Source organism: Fusarium keratoplasticum, chromosome 1, assembly GCF_025433545.1.
Source record: "Fusarium keratoplasticum isolate Fu6.1 chromosome 1, whole genome shotgun sequence".
Lineage (NCBI taxonomy): Eukaryota > Fungi > Ascomycota > Sordariomycetes > Hypocreales > Nectriaceae > Fusarium > Fusarium keratoplasticum.
In genome coordinates, this window is record NC_070529.1 from 2,424,992 (window position 1) to 2,439,689 (window position 14,698).

The 14,698-nt window shown below is 53.0% G+C and overlaps 6 protein-coding genes across 6 annotated transcripts; 4 read left to right on the forward strand and 2 right to left on the reverse strand.

The window, feature by feature from the left end:
* Positions 1–362: 362 nt before the first annotated feature.
* Positions 363–1,529, reverse strand: NCS57_00071800 (uncharacterized protein; the record flags this gene model as incomplete). The annotated part of the gene is made up of 1 exon (XM_053050798.1): positions 363–1,529. The coding sequence occupies one exon, from the start codon at positions 1,527–1,529 to the stop codon at positions 363–365; it is 1,167 nt and encodes a 388-aa protein (XP_052919313.1).
* Positions 1,530–2,320: 791 nt separating this feature from the next.
* On the forward strand, positions 2,321–3,584 carry NCS57_00071900 (uncharacterized protein; the record flags this gene model as incomplete). Its single annotated transcript, XM_053050799.1, has 4 exons — positions 2,321–2,608; positions 2,659–2,938; positions 2,989–3,191; positions 3,246–3,584. 4 exons carry the CDS (start codon positions 2,321–2,323, stop codon positions 3,582–3,584), a joined length of 1,110 nt encoding a protein of 369 aa, XP_052919314.1.
* A 594-nt stretch (positions 3,585–4,178) lies between these two features.
* On the forward strand, positions 4,179–5,952 carry NCS57_00072000 (uncharacterized protein; the record flags this gene model as incomplete). The annotated part of the gene is made up of 2 exons (XM_053050800.1): positions 4,179–4,958; positions 5,482–5,952. The coding sequence occupies 2 exons, from the start codon at positions 4,179–4,181 to the stop codon at positions 5,950–5,952; spliced, it is 1,251 nt and encodes a 416-aa protein (XP_052919315.1).
* Positions 5,953–6,891: 939 nt separating this feature from the next.
* NCS57_00072100 (uncharacterized protein) lies at positions 6,892–8,997 on the forward strand (the record flags this gene model as incomplete). Its single annotated transcript, XM_053050801.1, has 4 exons — positions 6,892–7,164; positions 7,214–7,496; positions 7,548–8,341; positions 8,395–8,997. 4 exons carry the CDS (start codon positions 6,892–6,894, stop codon positions 8,995–8,997), a joined length of 1,953 nt encoding a protein of 650 aa, XP_052919316.1.
* A 1,879-nt stretch (positions 8,998–10,876) lies between these two features.
* On the forward strand, positions 10,877–12,942 carry NCS57_00072200 (Chitinase; the record flags this gene model as incomplete). Its single annotated transcript, XM_053050802.1, has 3 exons — positions 10,877–11,700; positions 11,763–11,861; positions 11,910–12,942. 3 exons carry the CDS (start codon positions 10,877–10,879, stop codon positions 12,940–12,942), a joined length of 1,956 nt encoding a protein of 651 aa, XP_052919317.1.
* A 340-nt stretch (positions 12,943–13,282) lies between these two features.
* NCS57_00072300 (uncharacterized protein) lies at positions 13,283–14,293 on the reverse strand (the record flags this gene model as incomplete). Its single annotated transcript, XM_053050803.1, has 3 exons — positions 13,283–13,852; positions 13,899–14,168; positions 14,225–14,293. 3 exons carry the CDS (start codon positions 14,291–14,293, stop codon positions 13,283–13,285), a joined length of 909 nt encoding a protein of 302 aa, XP_052919318.1.
* Between the last annotated feature and the right edge of the window lie 405 nt (positions 14,294–14,698).

Below are 14,698 nucleotides of genomic sequence, written 5' to 3' on the forward strand. Positions count from 1 at the left end.
CTGCTGTCGTTTCAACGCGGGTAGTTCTCAGTCAATTCCAGTCATGCCTCTACAGAACTCGCTCGCTCCAATATGCCTCCGTTAACCCTTCCACACGTTGCCTTCTGATATGATACCTGGTACCCAGTATCGAGATCTTTTGCCGTATTTCCATTCTAATAGTCATGTTGAATCCCATGATCCGAACACACTTCCCGTCCTTGATGATGATAAATCAAACGCTCATACCTATATCCGTTTCCTCTATACTACACCCGTTTGTTGTCTCTGGCATACAACCAGGCAAACTGACCTTCCATTCCCAAACAACGCCGTTGATCCGTGGCTCACCGAGAGCGATTAACAAAGAAAATAAAAGCACTTCAAGCCCTCTTCTTTGGCTTCATGAATACATCCACCGCCTTGCGCTTGCGAGGCATGGGTAGGGGTGCTCGGGCGGGAGGAGAAGACGACGGCCCGGGGTCGGCACTCGGTGGAGGGGAGCTCTGCGTTCGAGGGGGTCGCTGTGAGGGCATGGGTGGCTCTGGTCGCGGCTTTGAAGGCGCTGGTGCGGAGGATGTCGTGGCTGATGTCTTGGGTCCTTTGTAGCTGTTTGAAAGAATACCGGGCCGCTTGGTTGGGGCCGTCGAAGTCCGGAGAACACCTGATGACGAGCCGGGTCTCTTCTTGAGCAGTGATGTGGCAGACGACTTGGCGAAAGATTTGGGAGCTGGCTTGCGAGGAACGGGTTCGGGCTCATCCTCCTCATCTTCATCGAACAGATCATCGCCTTGATCCGATTCAGAGTCGGATATGAAGGTAGCTCGCTGCTCATGAGCCAGCATTGCTTCAGATGGCTCCGAAGCTTTAGGAGTTTTGATCAAGGAGGGTAGAGTAGCTCTCCGTTCGTCATTAACCATGGCGGCGGGTGCCCTCCTGAGCGCTGTGATGGCGTTGGACGCAGCGGTTGGCCTAGACAGTTTGCGGTGGATGTTGGAAATCTCTTGTGTCTCGCGTCGGATCTTGCGCATCGTCTGCGCGCCCGTCTTTGTCTTTGTGCGACTGCCCTTGTTGAATGTGAAGGTGCTGCTAGAGGAATCGCGCTGGCCCCATGGCCGCCTCGGTCCGATCTTCGCTGCCAGGCCTGGCAGCAGTCTCCTGTCGACGATCTTGCTGGTGTTCTTCTCCTTGTCCTGCCTGAGCCCGGCAAGGGCGTTCATGAGTTTCGCCTCGCTCTCCTGGAGGGCATTGTCGTGGTCTTTCTTGTACTTTTTCCAGACACGGAACCAGCTCTTGGGGTTCTGGGGTTTGTATGCCTTGGCTTTGACTTCCATGGGGAACTCGCGCTCGATGATCTTGAGCCAGATCTCGCCCGTCTCGCCCTCGACCTGGGGCGAGTTGAGCTCGATCTTGCGAAGCTGATGTGCATTGTCGATTCGGAGGAGGATGGGGCGGACGGTGTCATAGGGGAGATAGCCGACACCTTCAAGCTCTCGGATGTTCTTTATGCATGCCAGGGTGGCAAGCTCCATGAGGGATTTGGGAGGCATCTTGGACTTGGTATATCGATTTCGAAGGCAGACTGATATTCTGATTCTCGCGCTCGGTCGAGTATCGGTCGGACTTGTCTGTCTTTAAGATGGCGACGGGAATTTGGATGATGCTGACTGGAGAACCGGGGTTGGTTAAGGAAGTTGAATACGCGGCGGTTGAGTGTCTGAGAATAGAAAAGAAGGGGAATGGATCAATCGAGAAGGGGAAGTAGGTGTAAACAAAGACACCTTTGAAGGATGTTAGGCAACTTTAAATGACAACACCATGATGACCTGTAGGCATGAAATTGGTTGGGGGATGAGGGATGATGTTTAAAGAAAGGCAAACACCTTTATATCAAGGCTGAGCCACGACGTAGCCGTCGTGTTTGTGATAGGCAGGAAGGTGATGCGGGTGCGGGAAGACAGGTACGTACCCGGTGAAAGAGCACCTGCAGCACGGGGGAAGAGTCTAACCATGTTGGGACTAAGCCGCCCGAAGGCCGTGAAGCTTTCTCCGCCGGCGCTGGGTGGCTCGTGCGCCCGGGCGACAGCCTCAGCGAGGATGAGCCGCTGCTGGCCCATTTCGTCACTGCGAGACTTGGATTGCCTGCGAGCTTCTTTGTCCTCCTGCATACACCACCAGCCGCCCTCACGTCTGGCCTTTTATTTTCTTTATCTCTCGCAAGGTTTCGGTCGGCCTTGTGACTCCTCTTTATACCACTTCTCCGCCTCCGACACGCTCTCAACTTTTCCTCCTTTCACTCCAGCCAGCAGCCGTTCGCTACAATCCTCACACACCAGCCAACATGACCGAACCTTACATCAAGTCTGAGGGCTACATCAAGCCCGACCCGGAGAATTCTGGATCGCCAGCTCAGGTGGATGAGGATGATCTCTACGAAGATGCCGGCGATCTCGAATTCTTTGACAAGAACGCGGCGAATCGCGCCTTTGAGACGCTTTACCTTGCGCGCGTGCCTCGCTACATGTGGGATGCCTGGATTAAGCTGACGGAGCGATTGGGCGACGACGACGAGATCCGGATTGGAACTTTGCGCACCTGGACCGAGCAGAAGCCCGACGGCAGCGCAAATGTATGCATTTCGCTCCTGACGGCCAAGTTGCTATGCTGACAGATTGATAGACCAAGCTGAGAATGCTTCTTTCCGATCAATGTCCTGAGCACCAGATGCTGCCGCGCGAATACGATCTCGAAGTCCTCGAACCCAACGTCAACAATCATTTCATCTTCAGCGAAGAAGATTTGCCTGGCTACAAGGCGCAAAACAAGGCGCGACACGAGGCAGTCAACGCGGGCATTCCGAACTCGCTCCTGAGGAAGCCCAACAACAACGGAGGCTCGGATCGCCCCAGCTATGATCGGAGGAGCAGATACCAACCATATTACCGCAAGGCTGTCCCTAGTGAGCCACGCCGAAGCAAATCTTCAAATCATAAAACTGACTCGTGGCAGAACGCACAAAGATTTTCGGCAAGATTCACTATGATGTTCGTGTCGAGCCTCGTGACGTGAGGGAAGAGGAGCGACTTCTCGCTCAGCGCCTGCAGGATGCAGAGCAGTCCAAGTCGAAGCTCAAGATTATTAGCAGAAACAAGGCTTCGTCCATTATCAACCCTGGAGCTACCGGGTCAGCCAGCTGGGGAGGAAACTTTATCGTAAGTCTGCTATTCTCTGCCTGTTAGTGTCGGCATTGCTAACCGGCAATCTAGAAAAACACTGCACCCATCAACAAGCCCAAGAAGGGAGAGGTCTTCAAGGCTGCCCGTATCCCCGAGAACCAGCTTCTGGATCTCATTTTCGAGTGTTTCCGTCAGTATCAGTATTGGTCCATGAAGGCTTTGCGTCAGAAACTGCAACAGCCCGACCAGTACTTGCGTCAGGTGCTCGAGAAGGTGGCCGTACTCAACAAGAGTGGGCGATTCGCAAATCACTACTGTCTGAGCGATGCCTACCGCGACAAGGGAGGTGCAGAGTCCAAGGAGGCGGCTGCCGAGCCCATTGACGACGACGATGACGAGGAGATGGAGGATGTCTTGCCTGTGTCTTAGTACCGAGGCAAGTCTACATCTTTTTCGAAGCTGGGCAAGTTGAAGTGTTGCGTTATATTGGAAGGGACCAGTTTTGGGTGGTGTCGGAAAGAAATCAGGACCAGGGGTTTTAGAGCGTGATACCCTTTTTCTCTCACAGATTACTTGCTGGATGTAATGAGTCTACCTAGCGAATGTTTTGTTGCTACTACCAGAGCCAGCGCTTGATGAAATAGTGGGTGACTAAGTTGCGCTGCTTGGCGAAGGAGGCCATTCATTTCTTGTCATGATCCACTCCTCCCTCCCTCTCTGAGGAGTTGAAGCGCGCAACTACGTAATGGGCTTCCCCGCAGTTACAGCTTCCAAGTTGGTTAGAGGGTTCAAGAGAAAATGAAAAATGGCTTGATCAGGTGGTTTACGTTGTTTACGTGGGTGAATCGAGGCGAGAGTTGCTTTATAAGGTCCTGTCAAGCCATAACCTGGCCTCAAACTGACCGTTGCAACCCGCACCTTCTCCATCACCATCAACATCACCATCCAAACTTCAACCACCAGCACCGCGCACACAACAACTTGGATTCGGCACTTGGCTCGTTATCAAGACCCTCTGCAAAGATGCATCTGATATTCGACTTTGACGGCACCATTACTCAGCAAGATACAATCGGCGAGCTTGCGCGGTCAGCCATTGAGCTACAGAGACGGATCAGCGGGGACGACCTCCAAGCCTCGTGGGACCAAGTGGTTCAATCTTATGTCGACGACTACCGGAGCTACAAAAAGAGTCACCCCGCTCAGGAAGACACTCGTACTTGTGTCGACGATGAGATTCACTTTCTTTCGGGCTTGAAGGACGTCGAGGAGACTTCCTTGTCACGTGTCGCAGAGTCTCGAATCTTTGCTGGGCTAGACGCCGAGATATTGTCGCAAGCCGGTGCCGACGCTGTCAAAGAGGGAAGAATCAAGATCAGACAAGGCTTTCCTGAGATTATCAGCCTGGCAAACGAGCGAGGATGGAGCGTGAGCGTCGTGTCAGTGAATTGGTCACGCGCTTTTATCCGCGGAGCTCTTCGGCCACACATCCTTGACGTTGTCGCCAACGAACCTGCAGCCGATGGTTCCATCACGGGCCCAGAGTTTCTAAAGGGCCGAATGACGAACGCCTGTGAGAAGCTCGAGGCCCTGGAGCATTTGGTCAAGGAGAAGGATGGCAGGATGGTTTACTTTGGAGATTCGACGACGGATATGAAGTGCCTGCTGAGAGGAGGAGTTGTTATTTCAGATGAGGACGATTCTTCTTTGTTAAAGACGCTGCGGAGGGTGGGAGTTTCTGTTCCGCACGTTGGCGAACAAGCTGCTGACGTTAAGGTATCTTGGGCAAGGGACTTTCAGGAGGTACTGAATAGTGGCTTGTTAGACGGATAGGGCGGATTCGTTGGGCGGATTTGTTCTTTGAAGCTTTGAAATAATGTTTGCTCAATAAAGACAAAGGCCAAACAACCAGCAGTTCCTTTGTGATGCCTAATACTGGCGTGGCAATTTTATCTTGAGGTGAATATCATCAGAGGAATCTGGCAAGAAATATTGAACATCAGTGATAGCAGTGACAGTTCAGACATCAGAAAATCGGTATCCCCTGATTTCCCATGAGTGAAGCAGGACAACCCCCTAGAAGACCAAAACTCCTACTGATGTCTCGAGCTGATGCATTGTTCTGCTTCACACCCGGATATGCCTTGTTCACGCATACTGGCACAATGAAAGGAGAACAAGGGGTCTGTGGAAGTAACAAAGAAGTTATAAAATGTTGGAGATCATTCAAGTAGAGACAAGTTACTGAATCACGAATGGTCCATGATGCAAGTTGTCAACTCACACAAGAGAAGTCCCCAAGACAATATCCTTGCCATCTTACCAGACCTTTGAGCCGTCGCCAAAGATGTGCCAGTACTCACAATCCGTCTTCAGCTGCTACCACAAGCGCTGGGGTCTCCGAATGAAGCTCTGCAAAGAGGCCGAAGATTTCATCGCCGGAAAGACTAAATGCGATTGTGGTATCCAAATGCCTTACCCGCCAACATCACGGAAGTTGCAGTGCAGTTGCAGAGAGTGCGGCCCGATTGATGCGAAGATTGCTAAGGCGAGGAAGATGATTGGGAGTATCCGAGAGACCTTGGAGGAAGTCGAGAGGAAAAGGGAAGAGGAGAAGAAGGAGAGTGTTAATCACGGTGAAGATGATGAGAGTGATGAGGAGGAAGAGAAGGAGGTTGCAAGTCAAGGCCAAAACGACGAGAACAGTCAATGCGAGAAGAGTCAACAGACAACAGAGGAAATGGAACCAAGAAACGAAGAGGACCAACAACATGGTATAAGCCAACCTCCGATCTAGTTCAATCTCCAGCCCTTGACCAATACAAAACAAGTTCCATTTCCTCCAGTCAAATGCATGAGTAAATGTGACAGACCCTGGATAAATAACAGCCTGTAACAGGACTAAACACCAACAATGCCAAGACCGTAGCCCAACGACACTCTGTCGACAGCCTCGTATTTATCAGAAGGAGTCGGGCAGCAAGGCTCAATCATAGATAACGTCGTAGAATCGATCACGGGTCGAGGGATTAATTAATAGCCCGAGTTCTAGACTTCAAGGTTGAGCTTCGCCTCAGCGTTTGTGCCCGAGATGATCCCAGAACGGAAGGAACCAGGAACAGGCAGCCCCCACGTGAACACCTGACCCGACATCTGTCATCTCTCTTCTCTCCACATTCTAGAAAGCGAAGCATCTCCATCAAACCCCCGGATCTAAGCCACCGCCCCAGCCCCCTCCGTCTCCTTCACGTCCGAGAATCTCCGGGGGTCCGGGCCGTTCTCATTCGCCGTCGACGGTCCGGGGTGCCGGGGTTCTCAGCCGCATCCTCGACGCGATGGTACCCTCACATGAGCAACTCCCAACCTGCTATCTATGCGCCGCTCCTACGGAAGATTTGGGCCCGAGCGGTTCCCCCATGACGCCGTCGTCATTGTGCATTTCGCCCAACTGTGGTGGCTTACTCGACGTGACCCCCGGTCAGCTTGATCGACAAGCCTCTTGGCAAACAAACTCGACCAAGCTTATAACACGCCGCGACCCGCTGGATGATCCTGCTGAAGAGACACGCACACACTTCATCCTCCGCCCTTCTTCCCCTTCTCCCCTTTCTAGTTTACCACATTCGTGTGATCCCATGTTTCCAGAGTTCTCCGCCCCGTACAAGAGGGTGGCCGTTCTTCTCAAGTCTCGCAAGACTACACTGTCGGTTTCCGGCGGTGGAGCTCAACCGCCGTAATGGGGCTGGTTCATCACGGTTTGGACCTTTTCAACTATGATCAGAGCGTCTGCTCCAGTCAGGTTCTGATCACTGCCAACGGCACACCCTCCAACATCGAGTACGACGAGTACGTTGTCTATAAGCGGCCTGAAGAGTCGGGGCCGCCCACCCTTAGAGAGCATGTAGTAGAGGAAGATGAGCATATTGCCCATCACTTTACGCGTGATGACGCTCCTGGAACTGCCCTATTTGACAAGGCATTTCGTCACGGGTTCCTCCTTGATCGCAATGTGTGTATTTGACGCGCGATGAAGCAATACTCGACTGACCCAATCTCAGGGAACCTTTCGCAAGCCAGACCAGGATGAATCTCCATCAGCCGGAATGGAAGGCCGTATTCGTAGAGTGCATGTCTTTTCAAAGCCCAGCCTTGGAGAGCCGTGTTCACTGACGCCCTGCAGCATCTGCTTTAAGCGCAAGACCATCTATGACGGTGGCCGCGACATTCTCAGCATGACCGTCGATGATCTGGCAGCCATGGACCTGCATCCTGCTACTCTGCAGTACTCGACCCGCACGACTACAGAGTCGAGGTTCTGGTCCAAAGACAGATCGTGCCTGAGTGAGCCTTGCATCAAGTGCATGGAGAGTATCGGCAACTAAACAAGCATAGGCATTATCCTCGCGTTCTCCGAGATGCCCAAGACGCCCTGCGACTTTCTCTCCATGACCTACAACGTCAAGGAGCGCACAGCGACTATCCTAGTCCGTCAGTCCTGGGAGCCAAGACGGCACAACCTCGACGACCTCGATGAGTACGACCACCGCCTCGAGTCATGTAGGACTCACTGGGCGCACCCCCTGATCACGCCAGTGGTGCTGCTTCAAGTACAATTCATGCGATGTGAGGAGGCGGTCATTGAGAACAACTCCAATGTTGCAAACCTTGAGTACGACGTCAGCAACATCGCCGGCTTTGAACAGCAGGACTTGCCAGGGGGTCGGCGTCTCAGCCGGACCTTTAGCAATGGTAAGGACGGAGCCAGGATCGCTTGGGGACCCATGACCATGACCAAGCTCATGAAGAGGGCGCACGAAGTTCTCAAGGACACCATCAAGCTGCTGGACACAATCCGCTGGATGGAGCGTGCCGTCAAGGTCTTGATTCTCGCTGGTGACGAGCTCACTGAGCGCATGGGAAGCTCTGTCCAGCCGTTTGGCCAGGATCTCAGCATGTTGAGCCCTATCCTCATTGACCCAGAACGAGGACCTGCTCCCGTGAGCCCGGTTCTGCCGCCAAAGAACCTCCCTAAGCTTCGACTGCCCGATGAAGATAGCGATGGTGACTCGCTGGGACCGCATTGGCATGAGATTAGGCAGTATCTTGATGGATTGCTGCGCCTCTGCATGGGCCTTGAGACGGATAGGCGAATGTCAGAGGCCAGATGCCGTGCTCAAATTGACATGGTGAGTTGAGGTTGCTACCCTCCCCCTGAGATATGCCTACTTATACGACATAGATCTACAGTAAGATGGCCCAGGAGGACAACATCCTCAACGCCCGCATGGCAGTGGCATCAACCCGCGACAGCTCTTCCATGAAGGCTCTGGCTGTCATCACGGCCATTTTCCTTCCCGGCGAGTTTCTCGGCACGCTCTTTGGCATGTCCATGTTTGACTGGCTCGGACCCGACGAGGAGGACAATGGAGACGAAAAAGCGCCTATGGCCCAGTCGGTGAAGGTCAACCGGTTCGGGGAGAACTTCTGGTACTACTGGGCCACGGCGATCCCCCTGACGTTGGTGATCCTCTTCGTCTGGCGCGCCTGGTGGGTGACTCAGGACCGCTACTTTCGTCGCCACCTCTCGCAGGAGCTCAGCGAGGAACGGTACTGGACGGCCGACGGAAAGCCTCGCCAGCTGGAACGGAGCTTCCTCTGGGACTTTTTCTACCTGTCGGCGAGACGCGACGAGCGGCCCCGACATTCGGAGGAGCTGGCCGACCTCGAGACCATCGACTCTGGGAAGAATGGCTACGAAGGTCAAGCCAGCGCTAGGCAACGACAGATTCTGGCGACGAGGAAATGGAGTCTTAGCCAGAGGGCTGCGGCTGTTTCTGTGTGAGGAGTGACGGATTTGACTGACTGGGACTTATAGTCAAGAACGCAGAATGACAAGTTTGATTAATACACAGGTTCACTTGAGACGTGTACTACCTACTAAGAGACTCGTTGAAGGCCCTCACGGACTACGAAGCCTGAGGAAACATTCGAACGAGGCAAGAGGGTATCTCTTGCAGACGTTGATTCTTACTAACTTGAAGTTGTACGAGGTACTGCATCGAGGGACTATGATGACGGTGTACCCATCATAATGGCTCCAGACAATGCCTTGATGTGACAATGTATTCATCACAAGGGCCGTCATGCGCGTCTCACATCCGAGACACGCGGAGAATACTCTCGACGAAACCAGGTGGCTGAGTCGGGTACGCCCTTGATTGGAATGTAACATGACAAGGGAGGAATTCCTTGAAGGGGTTTGAGGCGGTGACTATCGACGATGGCTTCAATAGCATCCAGACGCCTCACCAAGGGAATCACCTAGAGGCCTCTCCATTGAGGGAACCAGGAACCTGTCTATTTCAAATAATAGAAGCCCCGAAATTGTTCGCTCCTGGTTCTAGAGCCGGGCCTGGCTTCCTGTCCGTTGGATCAGCAGGTCAACGGCAACGGCGATACCATGCCGGACCCCGGACTCCACGGTTGGGGTCTCGACTTTCTGGTTAGAAAACGATGTCGTTTTTCTTCGGTGAAGCCGTCGTCGCGATGCCACGTCTCGTTGTGTCCTGTGCCTAACGAAATCCCCTGCGCCACTGAACGATATTCTTTGCCCTCGTGGTGAAGGATGGGTTTTGAGAGGCGAGGAGGCGAAAAGTGAGACATTGGTTCATGTGAACAGTGGACTTTAAGTGCTTTGTGAGACATATGAATCCGGCGTCATATGATGGTGGTTGACGAAAGCGTTTACACCGGACGACTTTGAGGTGACGATCCTCACGATTCTCGACGTATTTTTGATATAGGGATTCTTCCAAGAACCAGATTCAAAGCTGGAGAATCAAAGTCGATCAGATGGATGGCAAAAGGCTTACGCAGGAACAGATCTGTCCCTGGATGGCTTGCCCCTGGTGGAAAGCCACTTCGTCCACCATGGACATCAACACCACGATAAGACGCACGGGACATTCCCTTGAATAGGGCCTTGCAAGACTGTTCAAACCCTATCGTCAGTATCTACCACTAGGCGGGCCAGCCCTCCCGCAGGTGTCCCATCTAGCGCCGAACCTGACTTCAAGGGACATTCCTTAAGGGAGCTTCAGACATGCCAACCCACGTTGTTCCCTATTCCCCACCGTGTCTCTAGATCCCTTCCGGCTCTGATGGCTCTGCCATCCCAGTCGAGAACGGGTATCGCCTGAGGCGGGGGCTGGCATCGTTGCTTTCCGCAGTTTGATCGTCTAGGCTCCTTTCGAGGGCCAAGCTGCACACGCGTCTGCCAACGTATCGCATAGTCCGGCCATGTATTGGACTCTCCATGCCAAAGCCTCTTGGCGTCCGCTACTCAGGCCCTTCTTAAGGCAGTCTCAGGTCTCCTCATGTCTCACTTCCTTCTCGACAAGGTGGTTTCACTCTTTTAAAGCTGTTTCCTATTCTATCACGGTACTCCTCACCTTGTTTCATTCTTTAAAGTGGTTCAGCCATATACTTCCGGCTCCGTCGAGTTCACCAACCTCTCTATTCTTCAGAAGCCGACTTCAGCATCTTGGCTCTCAGTCCCGAGCTGACGTCTGGAATCCTCTGGCTGTACCGGGGTATTGATCGACAAATCTTGATAAAGAAGCCCTGCCGCTCACTTGAATCTACTCGGCCTTATTCAAAAACACTCACTCACCACCAACTCATCCACCCCTTCTCACACACCTTCAGCTTCACGCTCAGACATGCTCAAGCGTCTCATCCTACTCGCACCTCTCCTGGTGCAAGCAGTGCTCGCTGCTCCCGGACTAGAGACAAGACACAGACATCTCCATAACGAGGTACACCATGGCCACGGCAACCGGAATACTCCAACCACGACTGCCGACTCTGCCGACCAAACAATCGACGCCCGCTGGGTCAAGGCCAAGCTGGGATGGGTCAAGGCCCCCAACAAGTCTCAGAGACCAAACAACAACAACAAAGGCAATTCGGACGGGACCGTCCCTGAGTTCATCGCGCCGAAGCAGCCGTGGGTCAAGGTGCCCAACAAGTCCAACAAGCCTAGCAAACCTCAGGTTGGCGACTCTGTCGGCTCCAAGGACTCGGCTGTCCCCGAGTTCATCCCTCCCAAGTTCTTCCAGGTCGCAAAGAAGAAGCCTCAGGACTCTGACCAAGACTCGGGAGATCAGCCTGCTGCTACCGCAGATTCTGACGAGGTCAAGGTCGAGGAAAAGGTTCCTGAATTCATCCAGCCCAAGGGCCCTTACCGGGGACCTCAGAAGTCCAACCCCCCTTCGTCGGACACCCCTGAGGAGTCTACGGTGCCAGAGTTCATCCCTCCTAGGTCGCCATTCGGCTACAAGAAGCCGCGTGCTGTTGAGGAAGATGAGACTGATATTATCGACGATGACTTTGACTACTCTGACGAAGACTTTCCTGGCGTGGACACAGCCGAGAGCCCTGCCCCTGAAGCCGACTTGTCTGAGGAGGAGCAGGCCAACGACAACACTACTATCTTGGAGACCAGAGGCGTCAGGAGGAGAAACATTCTCTACTTTACCAACTGGTGAGTGGTCCCGCATGGTGTCGAGGCTTGAGTCACACAAGGAACTATGCTGATGAGATAAGGGGAATCTACAGAGCCAACTTTCAACCTCAAAACATCCCTGCTTCGGAAATCACTCACGTTCTCTACTCTTTCCTGGATATCGCCCAAGATGGAACTGTGTAAGCGCTTGACTTGTTGATGAGTCTACTGTTGCTAATCTTGTTCAGCAAATCTATTGACACTTGGGCCGATACCGACAAGCACTATTCGGGAGACTCGTGGAACGAGGCTGGCAACAACGTGTACGGCTGTGTCAAGCAACTCTACATTCTCAAGAAAAAGTACCGCAACATGAAGGTCCTCATGAGCCTCGGCGGGTGGACGCTGAGCCCTCACTTTGTCCAGCCCGCGAGCACGCTGGCCGGGCGGAGGAGGATCGCCGCGAGCGCCGTCAAGCTGCTCGGCGACTGGGGCTTTGACGGCATCGACGTGGACTGGGAGTATCCGCAGAATGCTCAGCAGGCTCAGAACTATGTCGACCTGCTCAAGGAGATTCGTCTGGCACTTGACAAGTTCTCTAGAAATAACAAGCTCAACTATCGTTTCCTGCTCACTGTCGCCACGGCCGCCGGTCCTGCCAACTACAACATTATGAAGCTCAAAGCCATGGACCAGTACCTTGACGGCTGGCATCTCATGGCTTATGATTATGCTGGTGGCTGGGATACCACTACAGGCCACCAAGCCAACGTCTATCTGTCATCCAGCAACCCCCTCTCAACCAAGTTCAGCACCGACAGGGCCATCAACGACTATGTCCGGGCCGGAGTAGCTCCTCAGAAGATCCTCATGGGTATCCCTCTTTACGGTCGTTCATTCGCCAATACAGCCGGCCTTGGCCAGAGCTACAATGGCCTCGGCGGCGGCAGCAACGAGAACGGTATCTACCTATTCAAGGACCTTCCCCGTCCTGGCGCAAAGGCGGCCATCGACAAGAACCTCATGACCATCATCACCTACGACAAGCAGAAGCGCGAGCTCGTGACCACAGACAGCGCCGACTCTGCCAGGCTCAAGGCGGCGTACATCACCCGGAGGGGTCTCGGCGGCGCGTTCTACTGGGAGGCCAGCGGCGACAAGCTGGGGGCCAAGAGCGTTGTGTCGGCCGTCAGGAAGAGTATGGGGCCCCTGGAGGTGTCTCAGAATCTGCTAAGGTACCCGACGAGCGTATACGATAATATCCGTCGTGGGATGCCGTAAATGTTGGTTCTTCTTTTTCCTATTTTGCATGTTGGGAGTTTGGGTCCTTTTGCTTTCCTTTGTTGTTCCCCTTGTGGAGATATCCTTGTATACTTTATAGAGCATCGAAAAGCCTTAGATTATCTTGATCAATTCACTTTGTAAATTTTATATGAAGTCCTAAACAACCTGTGTCATGTTAGTCAATCAAATATTGCTCGTTAATTTGTCTACCTAGCACCGGCACACGTCACTATTCATGAGATGCTAGAGGCTTGAGATGGGTTGATATAAGAGGTCAGGTTTCTTTTCCATGATTCTCTTGCGCCGGATCTTCTTGATGTAAAACTACGTCACTCGTTTACACAAGGATAGCTGCCCCCATGACGAGGACCGATAGACACAACAAAGCCCCCGGGCTTGTTTGATGAGCAGCAGAAGGGTCCTCGCCGGCAGAAGCAGACTCTGCGACTGCAGTTGCTCCTGCGCGAGTAACGCTTGTAAAGGTCGTGGCGCCGGCAGAGTCAGAGTCGGAGCTCGAAGATCCACCTTCTTCGTCTTCCTCCTCCTCGTCTTCATCTTCGTCCTCGTCTTCATCTTCATCATCGCTATCTTCATCGTCCGAGTCCGAGTCATCCTCGTCTTCGTCATCCTCATCCTCATCCTCATCATCTTCGTCCTTATCCGTGTTCTTGCTACCCTCATTCACATTGCCCCCTGATCCTGACCCTGATCCACCAGACCCCGAGCTTGGCAAGACGGTTGTGGAAGCACCGGCCTCTGTTCTAGTAGAGTTGCGAATGCCCGTGAAAGTTCCATTGCCTGGTGTCAGGACAGCTGTCGGAGTGGCGACTGGTCGTGGAGTGCTGATTATCCTGCCATCGGCCGTGGGAGTAAACGAGCTAGGTGAGCTAGGTGAACGAATCGAATCCTAGAAAGTTAGAAATAAATTCTCCAAAGAGACGCCCAGTACTTACGGTCTCTGAGATGCTTGAAGACTCTGCGGCATCAGACGATGCCAGGCCAGGAAGAATAGGTGGGACGCTTGTATCAATCAACAGCTTCTCCTCAGAAGTTGCGGTAGGCACTTCAGTCGTCTCCGATTCAGAGACAACCCCGTCTGTTGTTTCTGGATCAAAGGAATCGGTGAAGCTGAGCGCCGGTGGAGGCTGAGAAACAACTGTCTCGATGAGGATACCTCCAGATAGCACGGCGGTTTCGCTAGGCTCATCTAGCGTTGAACTTGACTTGAAGATGTCAGATTCATTGCACTATGAGTAGCGTTGAATAGAGTTGTACTTACTGGCTCAATGATCAGCTGTGCCGTCGCGAATCGTAGAGCCACAAGGGCGATGCAACATCGTGAAAGCATCTTGAAATTGTCGGACAAGGAATGATTAAGGGTCTAGAGATTAACGAGTAGATGCTCTTCGAGATGCAAACGATCGGTAAAAGGAAAAGAAGGAGAGACGAAAAGAAACTGCCCAGCAGAGAAGAAAGTGAATGAAGTCGCCCAGCGCTTGAGGAGACCAAACACTGAGACTGGACATCGAGAGGGTAGATATACCACCCTCATCAACAAACAACGCCTCGGTTCAAGTAAGCCGAGCCGTCGTAAAACATCATCCTCAAACTCTGCCAAGCCATCTAGGCCATGCCAAGAGCTCTTACGAGACCGACATTATGTTTCAGCCTCAGAGAAGAGAAGCTCTGATACAACTCCCCAACCCCCTGAGCGACGATCAAACGCCCACAACCCGCCTCACCTTAACTTGAA